Here is a 19,746-nt window from a genome sequence, read left to right as displayed (position 1 = left end):
GACTGGTCCTCGGTTGTTGAAAACTCATCCCTGAAAATGACATGCAATTCACATGAATAGTTTTTGCGAAACGTTGGTAAAATACATTATACATACATGCAAGCCAATAAATAAATAAATACACGCGGATGAAAACATAACCTTCGAGGCTAATTTCGTCCAACTTTCATTGGCAAAGGGAATAAATATTTTTTTAAGGACTTATTTGTTGAAAATAAAGAGTATTGTGGGGAATAAAGGGCAAGTGTCATTTAAATTCATTTTTATTTTATTTTGGAAATATGCTCAAAATCTATATCAAGTCAACAGTACACACCACATAACCAAAGATATTTCACCACACAAACAGTGAATGATTGCAGCAGAACAATATAATCATGTTGCATTTCTCTGAAAAGGGGTGGGAAGAAGTATAACTCCTCAAATCTAACCCCTTCTCCATGAATAATATTGTTTATCTTCCCCTTTTTTTTAACAATCAATTCATTTAAACATGTTAGAACTGTTATTTTAAGACAAATTATCTCATGAAAAGGTATCAAATAGTTGAACAAATACATGTTTGTAACAGGCCCCATCATAAGACACATAAACATAACTGTGAACAACAAGTAAGGTCGACACTGACGTCAGAAACTTCATGAATGTTTCAGTTTTATGTCAACATGGCACAACTACATATACGATTTTATGGGGATCATTTCTCCTTTAGAGGTTAAGCGTGTTTTGTGGCTGCAGATATATCATAATTATTGTGAAGAAGCAAAGCAGCTCTTGGTTTTCCTGCTGCAGACTAAAACATGAGTCATCCGAGGTTTTCCCTGCATTTGGGAGACTTTTTTTTTTTTTTTTTTTTTCTTTTGGAGCGATGATGTGTCGAACAGGATCGTATTGTAATATCCGGGGGCAGGTCCACGGTGGAGAGGGGGAGTGTCTGCGTCCTGCTCTCCTTCCTAGTAGGAGCGAGGCTGGAGGAGGAGAGCCGCACACTGCGGAGGAGCGTGTCCGCTCCCTCACGCGCACAGAGACGCTCCGAACAGCGGCGCAGCGCAGCCTGCGCGCTAAGAAAAGAAAAAGCAGAAAAAAAAAGAAAAGAAAAAGTCCCGCAGACGCACACCGAGAGATTCACCGCAGCCGCCGCTGCCTGTGGTGCATCTGTATCCCCTCCTCCTCCTCCTCCTCCTTCTTCTCCTCCTCCTCCTCCTCCTCCTCCTCCCGTCCCGTCGCCAGGATGGACAAGACGCTCTGCAGTCCGCATCCCGGGACCACCAGGACCAACTCCCCGGGCTCCGCGTCCAGGAAGTCCGGCGTGCGGAGCGCGTCGCACAGCCCCGGCTCCGGCTGTGCGAGCGGCCCGGCTGGAGCGGCGGGCAGCCGGGGAAGTGTGCAGGGCAACAGCATGAATCTGCAGCAGCCGCAGCAGCAGCAGCAGCAGCAGGCGAGGAAGAGGCAGCTGGAAGGAGTCCTCAGCAAATATACCAACCTGATCCAGGGCTGGCAGAACAGGTGAGCGCAGCGCGTGCAGGTAGAGAGACACTGACACAGATAGAGAGTGAGAGAGAGAGAGAGTGATGGAGAGAGAGGAGAGGATAGCCTGGGCTCACTTTCGGTTCAGGTGTTGTTATTTGCCCCGTCCACGTTGCACTTTTACCACCACGTCACGAGGAGGAGGAGGAGGAGGAGGATGAGGAGGAGGAGGAAGATGAGAGGGGCTTTAAGAGGGGCTCACTAGGCCTGAGAATGAACTACTTTACTCTCAGCTGTAGAGTAAACAAACCCCGAATAAGATGGAAGTAATGGGATACTCGCGTTACTGTGCTCGGCTAGTAACTTTTGGTGGTTGTTGGGAGTATTTATATCAGGTATGTAACTTTGTTTACATCTTCTTTTTTTTATCGAGTCTGATACTTTATCAAATCAGTCCAACTTTGAATTTGGATTCAAACCATTCGATGGGATTACATTATTAAACTGAGAAAAAACTTTCTTCCTGTCAGATACTATACTGTTTGTTTGAGAAAGTTATATTGGATATATAGTCAGTCAAGCAAATGGAATCAAATGGCTGCTTTTGTCAAAGTAATTTTCTTGAGTTTGAAAAGTAATTCATACCTAGAGTAGTTTGTCAATGATTTGTACTTTCACTTGAATATGTTTCCAAGAACTCTATTTTTACTTTTACTATGAGTTCATTTTGAGCAATATTGCAGTAGGTGTACCTGACAAAATGTTTTCATTACTCTCTTCACCTCTGTTTATATCCTGCATGTATCAGAATCTTGATGTTTTGAGTCATTGGTAGTAGTCATAGGAAGTGGAGCCAAATGATAATAGTCGGTGTTAAAGATGCATTTAATCTGATAGTATGTCAGTTGCCAATTTAATTCATTGAACATTTTTTCCAGAAATGTGTATATATCTATATAAATGTATTCTTTATTGTGTCCACAATATGTCCATTTTGGGTTTTTAACTCAAGAAAATCAATGCGGTGTTATGACTGAGAAGTTTGAAGCAATTCTGTGTATTTTCGACTGATTTGCCCCTGGACCTGTAAAAAGGCTGAGCTTGACACTTCCTCCTATAGCTTGCAGAATTTGCATAATCTTTACTTCTCTTGGCATATACGTGCGCATTTACCTCATGCAAGGTTGTTACGTTTGCTCTTATACATTGTTGTGTTTCTTGCCACGTATTGATATTTCCCTCATGTCCCGTGATTCTTTGATATCACTTGAGCTCCGCCGCTGCAGCCGCACTCTAATGAAGAACAGGGTACGTCAGCAACAACTGTCGAGATCACAGCGGTGCATTATTGTGCCACTGTACCTCATGCAGCATTAATAGACTCGCTCCCTGCTGTGTCTGATTTACTTAACTCAAACACCAACCAGTATTGAGAGAGAGGGAGAGAGTTATGATCAAGTTCTTGGATTGAAATTACAGCTCAGGCCTGCACATATTGTGAGCCACATATGATTCATCTGATTGTGTCTCCCCTTTTACAGAGGTGTAGAAAGTCTTTTTCAGTCAACATGAATTATGCAGGTTATTTTTTTGTTATTTTTTGCTGCTGCAGCTTCAGTGTGATCCACAATAAAAATGAGTCCCAGAGATAAAGCAGACGGTGAGTGTCCCATTGTGGCTGTGGCAGTGCTGCAGAGCGGAGCAGCGCTTGCTGTATGGCGCTGTTTATGCGATCTGGGCTGGGAGCCAGTGCATGTGAGAGGAGGGTGGTGTACAGTGAGGCGGAGGTGGAGGGAAAGAGCCACTGCTCCCTGCTTCCCCATTAAACTGACAGGGAGATGATGCACCGAGCGGCGTCTTGATGTGCCCCCCCCCCAGGAATACCTGGCTAATAAAGAGGCACGTGCTCGCTTGAAAGACAATAAAGTGAGGCCATGCTGATTGGAAAAAAATCAAAATTCTGTGCAAATGTCCTCGTGGGATTAGTTTTAAACAGAGAAGTGAGCAAATAAGATGGAGCTGATCGTGAAAATGTTTATTTTATTTTTCTTGTTGTTTTACTTCAGAAGACTTTTTGCTACCTGGATAGTTTAAATTTCAAGGTGGAAGAAAGTCAAAGGTCTAGCTTTTCAAGGGGAGATTCCTCGCAGTGCGTTGGCCTTGAGCTGAGTAATTGTGTGGACACAGCGACCGCTGACCGAAGCATCCTGAAAATGTAATTCAACACTGAGAAGCCTATTTATGTGCAATCGGATCAGATGGGGCCTCTGTGTAGACCTCAAAAGAGCCCGTTTGCATCAGATTTCACCAAGTTCCACCGCCAATGGTTCGTCTTAATGCTTTTAACTCACTAATTATGAGAGCGGTTTTCAGTAAGAAATAATTCTGTATTTACAGATATAATAATGGTGAAGTTCTCAAAGTTTTGATAGCTGAGGGCCAATATAGGAACCCAACATTAGACTGAGAGCTGCCGAAGAAGAAAAAATGGATAAAACAGACAAAAACAAACTCTGTTTCGAATCACCTGGCAAAACTTGAGAAAATGCTGAGAAATGTACACAAAAATCCAAACTGGGGTTTGTGCAGTCCATTTCAGAATATATGTTAAATCTAATTTAGAACACACCGTCAATCCCCAGAGTGGGGAAATAATATAACGCTATGATGTCACCTAACAACCACAACAATGGTGGACTACATGCTCCAGTATCTTATGAGTCACAGCACCCCTAGAGGCCAGACCTGTAATTACTGCTCATCCCCAGACCTGGAGACCGAAGTCCACGAAACTTAGATTCGTCCTTTCAAAGCAATGCACAGTTGGATTTAAACTAAGAACTGCAATTTATTGCGTGCCGCCAGAAATGAATGAGGATGAAGAGATGGGAGAACCTACGTAATAATGTAAAATTTGATCATCGGAGAATGGGGGGATTTATGTCAGAGCAGTTGTACCTTTGTCCAACTCGTCGCCACGTAGTGTTGGAGCTGAGCCCATCTGATAACTGGTGAAGGCAGAGTCCACATCAGTTTATTACAGACTGTCACACAAATTTATAAGCAGTAATCCGGCTGAAATGGTTGTTTCGGAAATTCGGGGGGGGAAATCCCAGAGAACATCCAAACTTCACATAGAAAAACCCTAAAATAAATGAAAACAATGTGCAGTTTCTCTCCTGCAACATGAGCTGAAATCACTTTTTGTTTTTGTTTTATAGGGACTTGAAAAATAAACGTATCTATAATAGTTTAAGTGAAATCTTGTTAATTTCTAAGCCAATTGTATTTTTTTATTTTTTATTTAACAAGGTCATTGCAGGATCTCTTTTTAAAGGGAGCCTTGGTAAAGACAGCAGCAGGAACAATTTTATTGTTATATTAAATATTTCTTGCTCTTGTGAAAGGGAGATATTTACCTTCAAACTAAACTGGAGGATTTCCCTTGGAGAAATATACATTGGGGCACAAGACTGTACACAGGAGTCAAGTGGTGCAACAAATAAAGCATATTTTATGAAAACCTGCAATTATCACAGCATGTTTTTGTCATATATTCCCACTCAATGGAGATTACGCTTCATTAATGATTCTAAATGATTTGTAACGCCTGCAATGTTTCACTCCAAACTTTCCGCAATTCACTTTACCTTCCCCAAATTTAACTTTTCCTTTATTCTGATATTCTGCTCCTATCTTTTAACCCAAATAAGATTTTTTTTTTTTTAAATGTGACATTTTCTTCTCACTTGTCGTATGACCATAGGGAGGGAAAAACTAATGTCCCAATAAACTTAAAACACCACCAGATAACTCCCATATAATTAAAACATAGCACACAAGAGATACATCAGGTTTGAATTCTGGGCTCTTGAGGTTTAAACGTTTGTTTCCATGACTTCACGCATTGTGACTTAATCTAGTTTTATGGTTCCCTGAGCCTATAAACGTTTTAGTTGCCATGCAAGATGCCCTCATAAAGCTTCATCAGGTTTCTACCAGAGGTGGACATGTAAAAAAAGGTTGAACTGGTTTGAGGAAAATCGAGTTCATGAAGGTTAGAAAATGAAGTCTTGGTGTTCCTTGAAGGTCGGAGTGTAAAAATCACAGGTGGAGGTGGACGATCCTTCGTGCAAAGCCCGCGCTCCGTGCTCCTTGTCACTTCTCACATATGTCGGTGGCGGCAGCGTGGTTCTATTTCAGATATAGAAATGTACGAAGGAGTCGTGCCGCTCCGGCTGGAGTGATTACAGCTGTCAGTCACGTTCTGGTCTTCATCACACGCTGTGTTTGGCAGGCCGTGACGTGGTGGGCAGCAGACCTGAGTGGAGCTAATTCTGCCTCAGTGTGGGCGGCCATGTGCCAGCGTGAAGGGCTGATATGGTGTGTGTATGTGTGTGTGTGTGTGTGGAGAAAGGAAATGTGCTGTGCAGCCAGTTTCTTACTGTCTGCATGGACATATGCACCGAGAACCCCCCCCCACTGATGTGAAAGAAGACATCGACTGTGTATGTTTGACCATCGGTTCTCTGGTGTGTATAACAGTGGACTGAAATAGAGACAAATGTGCAAATCATACAAAATCTCCCTCATGTTTTTAAACTTGATTGGTTGACACTGATACAAAGATAATATTGAGGTGAAAATAACAAACAATAAAGAAGTTATAAAGAATTCAGCAAGTTTTGATGGCTTTTAAAAAAAAATATTTTCAAAGCAAACACCAGATTATAGTAATTCAAACTACATTTATTTCATACTGTCTATCCAGAACTGATAGACTTTAGCCTGCTGTGAATGAATCCGAAGAATGAATATTGTATTCCTTTGTGCTTCAGCTTTTGTTTATCCCGTATAAATAAAAACAAAGTGCTGCTTGGCTCAGTGTTTCAGGAGGTTACGGGGTGTAATTGTGCTGCGATCATGAGGGAGGGCAGAAATCTCCTAAGACAACTTGGAAGTGACGAGACAGACACGCATTCACACTCGCACACCGGATAATCTAAAGATAAAAACATGCAGTCTCCACTGCAATATCAATCTTTTATCTTCTGGTTGCGTAGTTTATGGATCTATCATCGCAGGTTTGATTCCAGGTTGGGATTGGAGGGTCTTTCTGTGGGAAATTTGCACGTAGCTTTGTTAAATGTGTCTGGGAATTAGAATAGTCGTCAAGAGTTGGTCAAGAGAGGTTATATAACTTCTCTGGAAACGGTGTCCAGTGTCCCCGTCTCCATGGCAACGCTGTCAGTCAGCTGCATGGTCTGCCGTTGTGCCGGCGATCGTTGATCCGTCGAGACGTCTGCTGAAGGTCACCCGTTCAGATCTGAGAGTCTGATCCTCCTCAGAGCAGGAAGGAGACCCCGAGTTATCATTTCCATTCTGGCGGATTTAAACCGGTCCATTTAGGATCATACACTTGTGATGATGTTGCACTTTTCTCCAAACTTGCAGTTTAATGACCATTTGTAAAAAAAAAACTTTGTTGAGAAATGGAGACCATTTTCGGGTGTTTTATTTTGAAAACGTGGCACAATCTTCATGTGTTCCACCTCAGTGTTGCTCCACCATTGTGCACATTATTAAGCTGTCGATCTTGCGTTGTTAGTGTCGTTGACAGAAGAGCTTTTCTTGCTTTTGTTGATTCCTTGCATTTTTCTATTCTAGATTTTTTTTTAGTCAATGAAATGATAATAGATTTGCTTTTATCCAGAGGTGTAGTGGATCGCACTCTTTAGAGAGAAAGCCTCAGGTTTGTGTTGGAGCTTGCATGTTATCCCTGTGCACGTGTGGATTTCAATGGGGCTGCAGGCTTTAATATGAGGACTTTTCGTGAGGACTGTCAAAGGTGTATCTGCTTTTAGTGATAGTTCTTGCTACCCTGAATTACATAAATCACTATCAAAAATAGATGGATGATATAGAAGATAGATGGAATTTTGTCTTTTCTTTGGTTCAATCCATCGAGCTCGTAACCCCTCAGGGATTTCTGCCTGTGTACACAGGCATGCACAGACACACACACACCCACACATACAAACATACAGTTGCTATATAGTAAAGCTCATCTGCTTAATGCTGCACTCGAAGAAGTGAGAGTCCATTTCAGGATTAATAGCTTGACATTATGCAGACTTGAGGCTTCCCAGACTGAACAATCGGGCTGCCTCTGTTGTAACTTACACACTAATACACACTCAGGATTTCTATAGCAGGTCTAGCCGGGGTATAAAAATACACCTGCCAAGACGTCAGGCCTTTTGTTACGCAGACAGACAATTGTGTAATGTCTGCCACGATACACCTGTTGGAGCTTCTGTGTGTGTTTGGTGAGACGGAGCAGGAGTTCCATCAGCTGTGCGCTTTTCATATAATGATATATTGTTTGTTGACATTGGCGTATGCTGTGGCTTGTAAGTGCTTCAAAGCTGGTTTCCACGGTGATGATAGTGGGGACATGTAAGAAGAAAAAAAGAAAGATTTATTTGAGAACTGCAGTTCTCCCCGGTTCTGTTTTATTCAGCACATATTTCTCTGTTTTTAAGTTTCTGGCTTGTGTTTGTGGCGCATGTGCAGGCTTTTCTAGTGAAGTGAAGCCCTCTCTGCATCTCTCTGTATGAAATGAGGCTGCGTGCATTGTTATATTTCCTATGTTGCCTCCTGAACCTGCGTAATCCGGAGCGGACAGGGTAGTATGGAGAACATCGTGAGGGATGAATCGTCTCTTTGCAGATGGGCTCAGTGGAAAGCTGTGCTGCTTTGATCAGAGCTGTGATTCGGGACGGTGCAGCTCCAGTGCTCGTCTCATCCGTGGAAAAATTCGGAGTTGACTCATCTTCTGCTGACCTCTTTTAGGAAATCCTGTTAAAAAACCCCCCCCCAAAAACCCCAAAACACTATTTCATGTAGTTTCCGTCTCTTTAATAACTTCACACTGTCCTCTCTCTCATCTCTTGATGTGATTGATTGTGATTAATTCCTAATTTTATTTTGTAATATTTCCTGTAATACTGTGGTGGTGCCTCACAGGGAATATTCCAGATTAGGGTGTAGAGTAGATGGGTCGGTCCGTGTGGAGTTTGCATGTTCTATTTGTGCACATGTGGATTTTCTAGAATCTTGTGTTTTTCCCTGTAGTGGACCGTTGAAGTTTGAGTTTCAAAGACCAATGAAAGGGTTTGAATCTGGTTGATTTTAGCTCAGACATATTTTTCAGTGTTTCAGTTGTTTGTTTACTTTCTTGTTTTTTGTTGTTGTTATTTTTGGGTGATTTTTTACGCTTCTCCCACCACCAGGTACAAAATAATCTTAAAGCGAGATTCAATCTGTTGGCCAACCACCGTAGATTAACATTGAAGCATAATTCATGGCAATTAAGCCTATGTTTTGCTTTATTATATTGCACATGTTGACATGACGTTTATGGTATATTTGCAATATTTCAGTCTGTACGGTAGTGAATTGTCATCTAATACAACATTACAATTATTCTTTGCTGACATGACATCCTTATAATGCCACAATAATAATCATTACAGTATATATAGTGAATTTCACTCTCATCGCCTGCCAGTGAGCAGAGTTGAATCGCCACGTCCTGCTGCTCTGATGTCCCTTGGAGCGTTTTTAAAAATTAACTGACAACGGCGACGAGATGCAAATTCTGCTGACGAGCTATTTCCAGCTTGCTGAAGGCATTAGGAAATGACGGTATTTCTGTTGACGCATTCCACTAATCTCTCTTTTCCAGTGTAATTATTGTTTTGGTACTGATGTATATAAAAGATAACAGCAAGAAACGGATTTGTACCGGAGAGCTCTTTGTAGTTCCAGGAGTCAGCTGAAAGCCAGGAGAGCTTTGATGAAACATCAAAGAAGACGGGACACGTCTATAAGGTGATGAGGGATGCATGCGAATCAGAGGAGTGCAGGTATTTATGTGGAGCAATGACAAAGACGGAACATGTGGGGAACCTTTGAAGATAAAATTATTAATACAGATAAAAATGTAAACAATGTTCAAATCAATACACATGTATTCGTTATCTATACATACAATATGACTTATATATTTTTATAGATAATTATTTATTTTTCAAATAAATGACTAATTGATAAAAAAAAAAAAAAAGTGTTCCTGACAGCACATGTAATGCTCGGATAATATTTTGACTAAAACTCTCTATGTTCTGTTGGTTTTATGGGTCCTTCAAATTGGATTAAAACCCCAAATAGCCTCTGATCTGGCCTAAGTTATTTAGAGCAGATTTGAAAACCTTTTCACGAGCACAACCGACATGTTGAGATCAGCTGCTCATCCTACAAATGCCTGTATCTTATGTCTTATTTGGCATCCGCATTAATATTCATTGTCGATGCCTCGTCTCCGTTCAGCCCGTTTTGTAAAGGTGAAAAGTTCACTGCTGGCCGATTGTGTGTGTCCTCGCCTGTTGTGGTAATGCCAGCAGCACTCGGACACCAGAGGCCCAATATCGAGGCCAGCGTGGCTCCATTTATCATGTTAAAGCTCGACGCTGTGGTTCTGCTGCAGCGGCGAGAGACCGCCCGGAGGGGTCAGCGGTAAAAGCCTCCATTGTGCTGACTGAACAGGGGATAAGACTTCACACTGTGTGTGTGTGTGTGTGTGTGTGTGTGTGTGTGTGTGTGTGTGTGTGTGTGTGTGTGTGTGTGTGTGTGTGTGTGTGTGTGTGTGTGTGTGTGTGTGTGTGTGTGTGTGTGTGTGTGTGTGTGTGTGTGTGTGTGTGTGTGTGTGTGTGTGTGTGTGGTGCACATACAGCGGGAAAGAGACGGCGCTGGATGGAGACTGACGCAGGCAGATTTCTCCCCGGTCGACATAAATCACCCACTCACCTGACGGAGGGGTGCGGAGGGGGTGGGCCAGGCTGTAGCGGTGGATCAATTTTCAGATAGCAGCATTGTTCTGCATCCTCTCTGGGGAATTACCAGGTTTTACAGAAAAATGCCTCCCGTGACAGCAGAGCGCATGTGAATGGGTGAAATTGACAGTACAAAGTGCTTTGAGACAGCTGGAGCAGCGTAGGCAGTGTAGGAGTAGATATCCACTTAAAAACATTGTACTAAGTGTAAGAAGGTAATGCTTTTGTTAGTTATTTCTGCACTATTGACAGGTTTAAGCATCACTGACATTTTATTTGTGATGATTATGGAATAGTAAATAATATAATCCCAATATTCAGATATACAATATGCTTCATTTCCATGAGTTTGAAGCTAAAATGCATTTTTTTGCAATAAATCTAATATATGATTGCAATCAAAGTATTTAAATCAATATGTATATTTATTGATATTGATGGTATATTCAAATTCATTGTTAAATCATCACATTGTGACTATTTTGTCATGTGAATCATGAACCATGCGAAAAGTGTTTTTTTTAAAACGCATTTTATCTAAATCATCAAGAAATCAAATATGTAACCAAAAATGACATATTACTAGATATTTTACATGTGGAACTTTAATCCTTTAGTAGAAGTTGAGGTCATTAATTTGTTTTAACAGATTATTATATGTGTAGCATTTTTGTATATTGTAATAGATATCTTTAATCATGTTAAAATCTGTAAACCTTTTCTCATCTGACTGGTTTGGTTTGTTTTGCCGGCGCCGGTCATGACCTGTCACGCCAGTTGGTTTCGCCTCTTTCCAGTGAAATAAACTCAAACAACGTGAAACTGATCTAAAATGTTTGTATTTTATGTCCAGCCTGAACAAAAGCGTAGATCCTGGACCCTCTGCTCTGCTCTCCGGACATCAGTCGACTCTCTGATGGGCTCAAAGTGGACGCGATCCAACATCTCTGATATGTGCCAACCAATCAAAAACAACAGATTACAACTATGACATCATGTCAGATAACATAAGGCCGGGGATTTCTATCAAAACATGAGCCAGCCAGCCAGTGTGTCAGAAGCTGAGTTTGTATGAATGTGTCAGAACAACAACCAAATGTGAATCACAAAATGACGCTATTTTAGAGATACTTTTTAGCCAGTGTCGGAAGAAAAAGTTTAGAGTGAAGCTGTTGATTTCTTGAAATTGATTTTTTTTTTGTGGAGATGTTAAACATTAAGCAGCACAGAGGAAAGATTAGCAGGACAAACATGATCTGTTTTAAAGTGACTGGCGGATTGATCCTGAGCTAAATTCAATTGAAAAGCTCTCGCAAGTGAAATGTGGAATTTATAGAAATCAGATTTAAAGCTTCTTCCATGAGGAGAGCCAGAAAGAAGCAGGTTTTACATATCGAAGATTTTCAGAGGTTTTTATTGTCTCCGAAGTTTCAGCAAACCAAGCAGGATTCGGAAGATATTGGCGATGCGATACAGATCAGAACAAAGAAATCAGAATTTGCTTCAATCAAGCCTTCTGTACTTTAGGTAGACGGTGTGTTTGTCGGGGCTTTGGCTTTCCTGTAATGTTTTTGGAGTCAGAGTTTTGAAAGTGGTGGGACACAAACTTGACAACTTGCTCCGTGAAGCTCACAATGTCTTTTCACACCGTATTTATTGATCACGAGGCTCTCGAGATACCAGCCAACTAGAAATCAAGTGGTCCACATTTTCGATGACGCCGGCCGTTAGATTGAAGTGGAGGTGTCAGATGCTGTTCAGTCTTCTTCTAAAACCGAGACGTCATGGCGATAAGAAGGAGCCGCGGCCATGTGCCGATCGCTATTGCCTCTGTAATCGGGGTGGGGGGGGCAGGTTAAGTGGGTCAATGTCGGAGGGGAAAATCGAGGAGCGAGATCCAGAGCTGCTCTGAAACCACGGACAGGACAAAGGCTGCTGCCGTTACCTCGGGCCACTGTACGCAGACATGAAAAGGTTAGGCAGAGCTGAACTGTACGACCACAACAAGGGCGCTAAGCGGAGCAGACAGACGGGTATCTTGAATGTCACAGACGCTCCTCTGTGGCCACCGGAAATGAAATGTGCCTGCCCTCCGTGCGTCTCGGCGGCGGAGAGCTTCGAATCTCCCGGCCCGGCGATGGACGAGGCCGAGATTCAATTACGCGGTGATTGAATGTGATTCATTAATCACAAAGGAGAAAATGTGGGGTTTAATTTCCACGCCTGGAGCCGCAGGCGCTGCACAAGATGACCGCTCTAATCGCCACCTTGAGTAATTTGAAATGGAGCTCGCCGGGCGGCCGCTAGTGAGAAGATCAGATGTTAATGTCCACGGATGGCAGAGCGGGGCCGTGGTAAATAATATCCTGCAGGTGCCTTTTGCTTGGCAGGTGGGAAATCTGAGGCTGTTGCGTGGTTTTATGGCGGTTCTCTTTTGGCTCGTTCCTTTCTCTTTGCGCTCTCACTCTCCCAAATCTCCAAAAGTTTGTGTTGCGGGACATAAAAAAAAGGTTCCGGTAGTAAACAGGATAATGAGCGCATAAAACAAAAATGATGATGACGAGGATGATTTCCCACTGCTTCATTACTGTACTCTTTCTCTCTGTTCCTTTTCCCTCCCGTGCAGGTACTTTGTGTTGGACCCGGAGCTGGGGCAGCTGCAGTACTTCGTCAATGAGCAGGGGAAGAGCCAGAAGCCCCGGGGGTCCCTGCCCCTGATTGGCGCCTCGGTAACCACGAGCGACGAAGCTCCCCACATGTTCATCGTAAACTCAGTCAATGGAGAGCTGTACAAACTCAGAGGTACGACCTGCAGGTGGTGAGACGAGGCCAAGAACAAACTGTGTGAAGCGCGTGTGTGTGTGTGTGTGTGTGTGTTACTTTAGACTCGGCGAGAGTACTGTGTACATACTAATGTGATGGATGACTGGATATGGAGGGCACTTCAGTGATGGAGGCTTTCCTCTTCAAGCAGCTTAAATTAATTTGTTTTTGTCGTCTGAGAGATTCAACCTAAGAAAGCTTCTTCACGTTCATTTTCTGATTACAGTAATGGAAAAAAAAAAGGCTGCACAGCTGCTGTCAATGTTGATATCACCAGTGAATAGTAGCTTTGTTACCGTTGCATCAAACTCATGTTTACTTGGGGAGAAAAACCTCACTAATCCTGAATTAGTGCAGTTTAAGAAACAATAATATTAGCTTGTATAGATAGTCGTGGTCTGGTCATAACTGCAACTGGTCTTCACAATACTTCCCACATGTAGCTTTTCTCAGCTTGTTCTGTTGCTGCTTCTTGTCGGGGCTGACTAATATACTGCTGTAAACCACCACCATCCATACAACAGTATGTTGGAAATGTACAAGCCCCATTTCCACAACAGCATTTTCAAGTGAAAAACGTCAATAGTTGTTCTGCACATGTGCGGAGAGTTGGACAATAACAACAATGGCTGCCTGCAGAGTGTCATGACGAGTCGTCCATGTTCTCTTGGGACTTGGTAATTTTACAGTTGAGTCACCTGAAATTCCAACTGCATCATTTGTCCATACGAATGTCTGTTTACTCGCCACTATATGCAAAACTGAAATTATAAACGCAAAAACTATGCGTTTTCACTTGAAACGTTGCCGTGTAGATTCTCACATGGAATGTATTTCACATCAAATGCGTGTTTTTGGACTGTGGGAGGAAAATGGAATACCTGGACATGAAACCCACTGAGGCACAGGGGGAACATGCAAACAGTGCATAAGAAGCTGCCCCCCCCCAAGCTGGAGGGGCATTAAACTCCACCTGAATCGGCACTACAGTGTCTCTTTAAGAGCCGGCCACTGGTCACTGTGCTGAAGGCCTGACCTGTATCCACCGGAGCGAGCGAGACTCCATGTTACTGTTGCTCCACTTGAGCTGCTGGAATGCCCCCTTTCACTCCCGTGGGGGAAGATATCAGAATAACCTGGCCTATATTCCCCGAATAACTCAGTGATCCAGTGAATCGAGCTAAGAGGAAACAATGATCCCACAGAGCAGCGGAGGAAAAAGGAGAAGTTGGGTCGTGCTGCTGGTGGGATTGAAAGAGTTTGCTTGTATTTCCGGCCTGAGGGCGACGCGAGAATCATCAGGAATCTCATTGAGAAAAGAAATAGTAGCTTCAGAAGGCAGCAATTAGAACATAATGGCTCCGATAAGGATCGGCCAACACACTTGGGTCTGATATCAGTTACCATGATAAAGCCCCCTCCTCAAGGATCGGCCAAAAAGTGACTGAAGTTCATTTGTGAATCATTTTTCAGTTCTTCCGGTCACGCTGGAGAGCTGCGTATAATCTTTCCCCCGGTCTGAATCCAAAGCCTTAAATGCCACCTTTATGCTCCATTTATTGTAACAAGAGAGCTTTGACGAAGCTTTCTTATCTGTAAAACGAAACACTGGAATTACATGTGACCTTTCGCACAGCTTTTGAGAGTAACCTGAGGGTCTTTCGGGCTCCCGCCCCGACGAGGACAGTGTTGTCATTGTCGGGGGAAACTGCAGGGACCCGTGTTTGGTTTCTGAGCAAAGGCGAAGAGCAACATGAATTTAATCACGTCTGAATGTTCAGGTGGAAAATTAAACCATTCGTCAAGCAAAGGAAAGGGTCAAACTGTCTTCAGCAATGAACCGGCTCATTAGGCTGCCCGACGTCGTCTCGATCAAATGGTACAAAGGAATCTTTTTAAACGCTCATTTGCTATCTTGTTTCTGTTTAGTTGTCACAGTTTGAGTGTGTGTGAGAGGAGACTCGTCATTCTTCTGTGATTTTGATCTCATAACGACCAAATAAATAGGTCACTGCTACTGTGCAACAAGTTTGTTGAACATCAGTCTTCTTCCTGGATATAGTTTCAACAGCTACATGAACCACTCCAACATGTTTTTATGAAATGTTTAATCGTTTAGTTTTTTTTTTCCCAGGCAGGTCAGACAAATTCCACTGATAGGTGCGCACAGAGTATCTGTAGATAAAGAGAAAAGGACTTGCATAGTTGGCACTCTTTCCAGCATTAAACAAACAATGGGCAAAAAGAGTATTTATGGTGCTTTTGAAATCCAATACGGCTCAAACAAATCCTTAGAAATATTTCCCAGGTATTATAGAAGTCTTTGTCAGAGTTCGAGAGAGAGAGAGGAAGTCTCCAGTTTGAGGTAATATGTTAATCACAAAGCCTCCAACTGAGTGGGGGTTTATTAGTTAATTATGAAAAGTAAGTCAACTGTAGTCATGCAGTGTTCGTCAGCTGTGGGATGAAGGTCATCTTTATCATAATAACTCATAGCCGAGGCTGGATGAAACCATGTGTAAACAAGGCTTCTGCACTCCTTTTCCATTGGTTGTTGAGTAGCAGGAGGTGGCAGCTGTTTGGTGTAGTCACTGGACCATGGTTTTAACTCGCAGGCTGTTGTTTTTCACACGCCCGTGACCGTGAACTTGACTCACTGTGCCGATCTGAAGCCACAACCACAGATCGTTGTGAACTTTCACACTTTCTGGTATTCATATTTATAATATGTGAGTGCTCTAGAGGTAGGCCCTCTTGCCTCACAGTGAGAAAAACCCCTGGTTTTATTCTGGACTTCAGGGCCTCCCCCCCCCCCCCCCCCCCCCCCCCCCCATCACTCTGAGTTAAATACAGCTGTTAAGATGATGAATAGATTTATTAGTAACTTTATTAATGTACTTGCACATAAACATTTCAGTTTCTGCCTCCTCAGTGAATTTCTGTCACTTTAGTTCACACGAAGTGTTTTAATTCTGCTTAAATGTGACATTCATGTCTCCTTCTCTGTCCTGCATAGAAGATTAAAATGAACTGTGTGGCCATGAACAAAAGAGACGTAACATAAGGGGAAGAATTCTGAAGAATCAGTGAGTTAAAGCTATTAAAACCCAATTACACCTCCAGTTACACCTGCCCATTTTTTTCCCCCAGCATAATGTCCTGCTTCAGTCAGAGGAGTCAGAAGATGTAAATGTCATTATGCTGTGGTGATGGAAAAAAAAGGCCGGTTCCTGTAATTTTCCAGCTGCTCCTCCACCTTTTCCCGCTCCTGTCAGCCTGTCCATTTCCCTGAAAATACATGTTTGAAGTACCTCGCTTGTAACATCTCCCTCCACTTTAATCAAATCTAAATGCTGGTCTGAGCATTAACCCTCAGACTGTCATCATCGTAGCCAGTAGCGTCCTCGACGACGCTGTGATTAAAACGGATGTAATTAGCCGATGCTGGTGGAGCGGAGGTTCCTCGCTCGCTCTTTCAGTCCCTCACCATTGTTCCGATACTGCTCAGACGTCTCCCCGGGATGGATATTGACATTTAAATAAGACACGCAGACTAAACCGGGTGTCTATTGTCGATCGTTATAAATAGGCACACCGGCTCCAGCTTTTCATTTTGGTGTCCGTCTCCTCCTTTTCCAGTACGAACCTCATCCATTCATTGAACGAAACCTCCAGTTTGCAGTTTTCGTGACACGGAACCAGATTTCAGTGTTTTGCAGCATTCTCTCTAAATAAGAGCAGAACATCCTGCACCACACCTAAGTGGCATTACTCACATCTGCATAAAAACAGGTGTGCATTAGCATCGTGCCAACGTGGAGGCTGCTTCGCTAAATGCAGACGACTAATTATCTTTAATCACAGAAATAGATAGAGATATCGCGTGTAGGCGCTCGCTCAGGCTCTGGGTAAGTACTAGATTTCTGTGGAGGATTACAACGTGACACCAGCAACAAGCTCGTTACTCGATTTTTATTTATTCTTTTTGCAAAAAAAAAAAAAAAAAGGCAGTTCAGTATCAGCTTTTCTGCACAAACGCTGTGTTTTTCCCCAAAGAGGCGAGCAGCCGCTTGCAGAACGTGCGCCGGTGTGAACGTCTCATTTTCTCCCGAGTTTCCTCGTCATTTAAAAAGGCCTTTTTTGCTCCTGGTGGCTGTGGCACATGTCGACACTGCAGCTGATTGACAAGTGCAGATTGAATTCTGTCCACACAGAAATGTTTTCCAGGAGAATGTCGGGGAAACACATAACCCCTGTCAGGACACAATTATCACAGGAGGCATCAAAGCATCAAAGTTCCAGTGTCTGGTGGACTGAATGTGCATTTATTTACCGTAGATTCAAATATTTATTCCATCAACACAAACTAATAAGCCGTCTTGGCTATTTTTGACTTGAGATCAATAATCAAATGATTAAGTGTATGATTTCTTAGTGTTTTGGGATTATCACTTCTAAATAACGGGGCTCTTTCTCTTTTTGGACCCAATTTTAAACAGACGCAACTACGCTATTTTTGTTTTTCTTTTCCTGGCACAGGGCCAACCAGCAGATAGCATGAAGAGAACTGCTTAGAAATAAATGTTTTGAATGAGCTTATAATGTTTTTTTTTTTTTTTTTTTGTAAAAAGGGGTTAAAAGGTCAACCTATCCAAGGTTGGTGTTGTGCATCTGAATCCTCAGGAGGAGTTTTCCAGATTTATTTCATTCTGCAGTTAAAACTGTGGGACCTTACGAGGCTGTGACATCCACTGAAGTGCCGACTATAGAGACGAGGGAGTTGGAAATGCAGAGATGTGGAGTTGTTTCGGGTTTTCTGATTTATTCTCCGTCGGTGTCAGGTCGGAGGCTGTGATGTGAGTTTCAGCGGCGGCAGGCAACAAAGATAAGAAATGAGCGTATTGATCCTGCCATAGGGACTCTCCATACGTGCATCAAAAACATCCCATCAGGATGTGGAATATGAACAACACTCTGAAAATAGAATCAGAATATGGAACCATGGTACACCTGAAACAAGTCCTTTAAACTGGGGTGTCAAAATATGCAATATAGCCTGTGGAATCTCCTCATAAAGTATTATTTCTTCAATTGAAGTAACTGGAGTGTCTGATTATTTACTTGGGGAAATCACCAAGCTTATCTATGCGTTGATCTCACAGTTTTATAAACAGAAACTTTCCATCCATCAGGCCAAGAAACACATTCTCATCTGTCACGCGCGTCACATTGATGAGCGTTGGTGCTGGAAGGAGAGAGGATCCATGTTGCGAACATAAAGCACAATTAAATGTGTTAATTTGATTTCACTAAATATTAGCTGCAGTGGGAGACACCAGGAAGCATTTTAAAATGGTTAGACATTAGATTTGTGGTTATTTAAAGGTTATTATGTTGTAATTTAAATCAAATTGGTTTGAATGTGGCCCTTGAACTAAAATAGGTTGGACCCTCCTGGTGTACACATTGAAAGAGAATCTTTGTGGTGTTTCCCTCGGTTTCACCAACATCTTCAGAAAGTGTTCAAAGCTTCACCCTGAACTTCCACCGTGCCGCTGCAGGCTCAGTCTGCCATTTCGCTTGTGATTTATCGGTTTGTATTCATGCACAGCTGATTCTGGTTTTACCTGAGACTTGTTTTCTCAAAGAAATGTTTGAAGTTTTTTATTATTTTTTTTTTCCCCTTTATGTTCGGCCTCATCGAACACGAAACATCAAGAGACTTGAGACGAAGCGCTTGGATCCGAATGAATCCTGATCCCTCTGTCAGACTGGCGGCGGCGGCGAAGTTATGAACTGTGTAAACGATTCTCGCGGGTCTGATGTGTTTATTCATGTGAGCTGCTGTTAAAGGCTTTAGCCGCTCCCCCGATGGACACTTTGGTGACGCTTGTAATTTCTCAGATTTCACAACAGCCTCATTTTAGTTGAATCCGTTGTCACTGTGAAACAGTGGAATATGAAGGGAAAGCACCTTCAGTCAGAATAAAGCCACTTTCAAATCAAATAGGAGTTTTATACCGGCTTTATCCTTTCTTTTATTGTGTTGTGGTTAGAAAACCGGATGAATAAATGTGCTTTTCCCCCTTTTTTTCTTGATGCTAGTTGAAGCTATGAAACCAGCTCTGTTCACCACATCTGATCTTGCTTGTCTGTATAACAATCCTGAAAGAAATCGTTAATATTTTACAGGTTTTTATTGGACTTTCTGCTTCACTGGTGCTTCCTCGTGGGGTTTTTCTGCTTGTTTGGAATAAACAAACACTCGGTAAAGCTCATCAAGTGTGATTTTGAGGACGGGTCAGAGAGCGGAGGGTGACATTTCAGGACGCGGTTTGTCTCCACTCATTATAAAGTTATAAAAGAGAGCGTGTCCGTGTACTCGGGTGCTATAATCACTTGAATTTAATCATCGAGGATCAGAATGTCGACAAAAAAAAAAAAGTCCACATTAAAATCTGACGTGTCAGCTTGTCGCGTGTGTTTGTGCTCCTCGTCTTTTACCTCGTTTGGCCTCTCAGAAGTCTCTGTGCCGGAGTTATTACTCAGTGAAATGGGA

General features: G+C 42.5%; 1 protein-coding gene across 3 annotated transcripts in view; it reads left to right on the top strand.

Moving 5' to 3' along the window:
* The first annotated feature begins 969 nt into the window (after positions 1-969).
* LOC308144946 (oxysterol-binding protein-related protein 10-like) overlaps positions 970-19,746 on the top strand; it is a 62,865-nt gene continuing 44,088 nt past the window's right edge. For all 3 annotated transcript variants that reach the window (XM_080516237.1, XM_080516236.1, XM_080516238.1), the window contains exons 1-2: positions 970-1,506; positions 12,991-13,166. In XM_080516237.1, the coding sequence (XP_080372363.1) occupies positions 1,232-1,506; positions 12,991-13,166 (451 nt within the window). In that variant the 5' untranslated portion in view covers positions 970-1,231. The remainder of the gene's footprint in view (positions 1,507-12,990; positions 13,167-19,746) is intronic.

The sequence above is a fragment of the Blennius ocellaris genome, assembly GCF_963422515.1.
Source record: "Blennius ocellaris genome assembly, chromosome: 20".
Classification (NCBI taxonomy): domain Eukaryota; kingdom Metazoa; phylum Chordata; class Actinopteri; order Blenniiformes; family Blenniidae; genus Blennius; species Blennius ocellaris.
The sequence above is the reverse complement of the archived record's forward strand: the minus strand, read 5'-3'. Positions and strand labels throughout refer to the sequence as shown.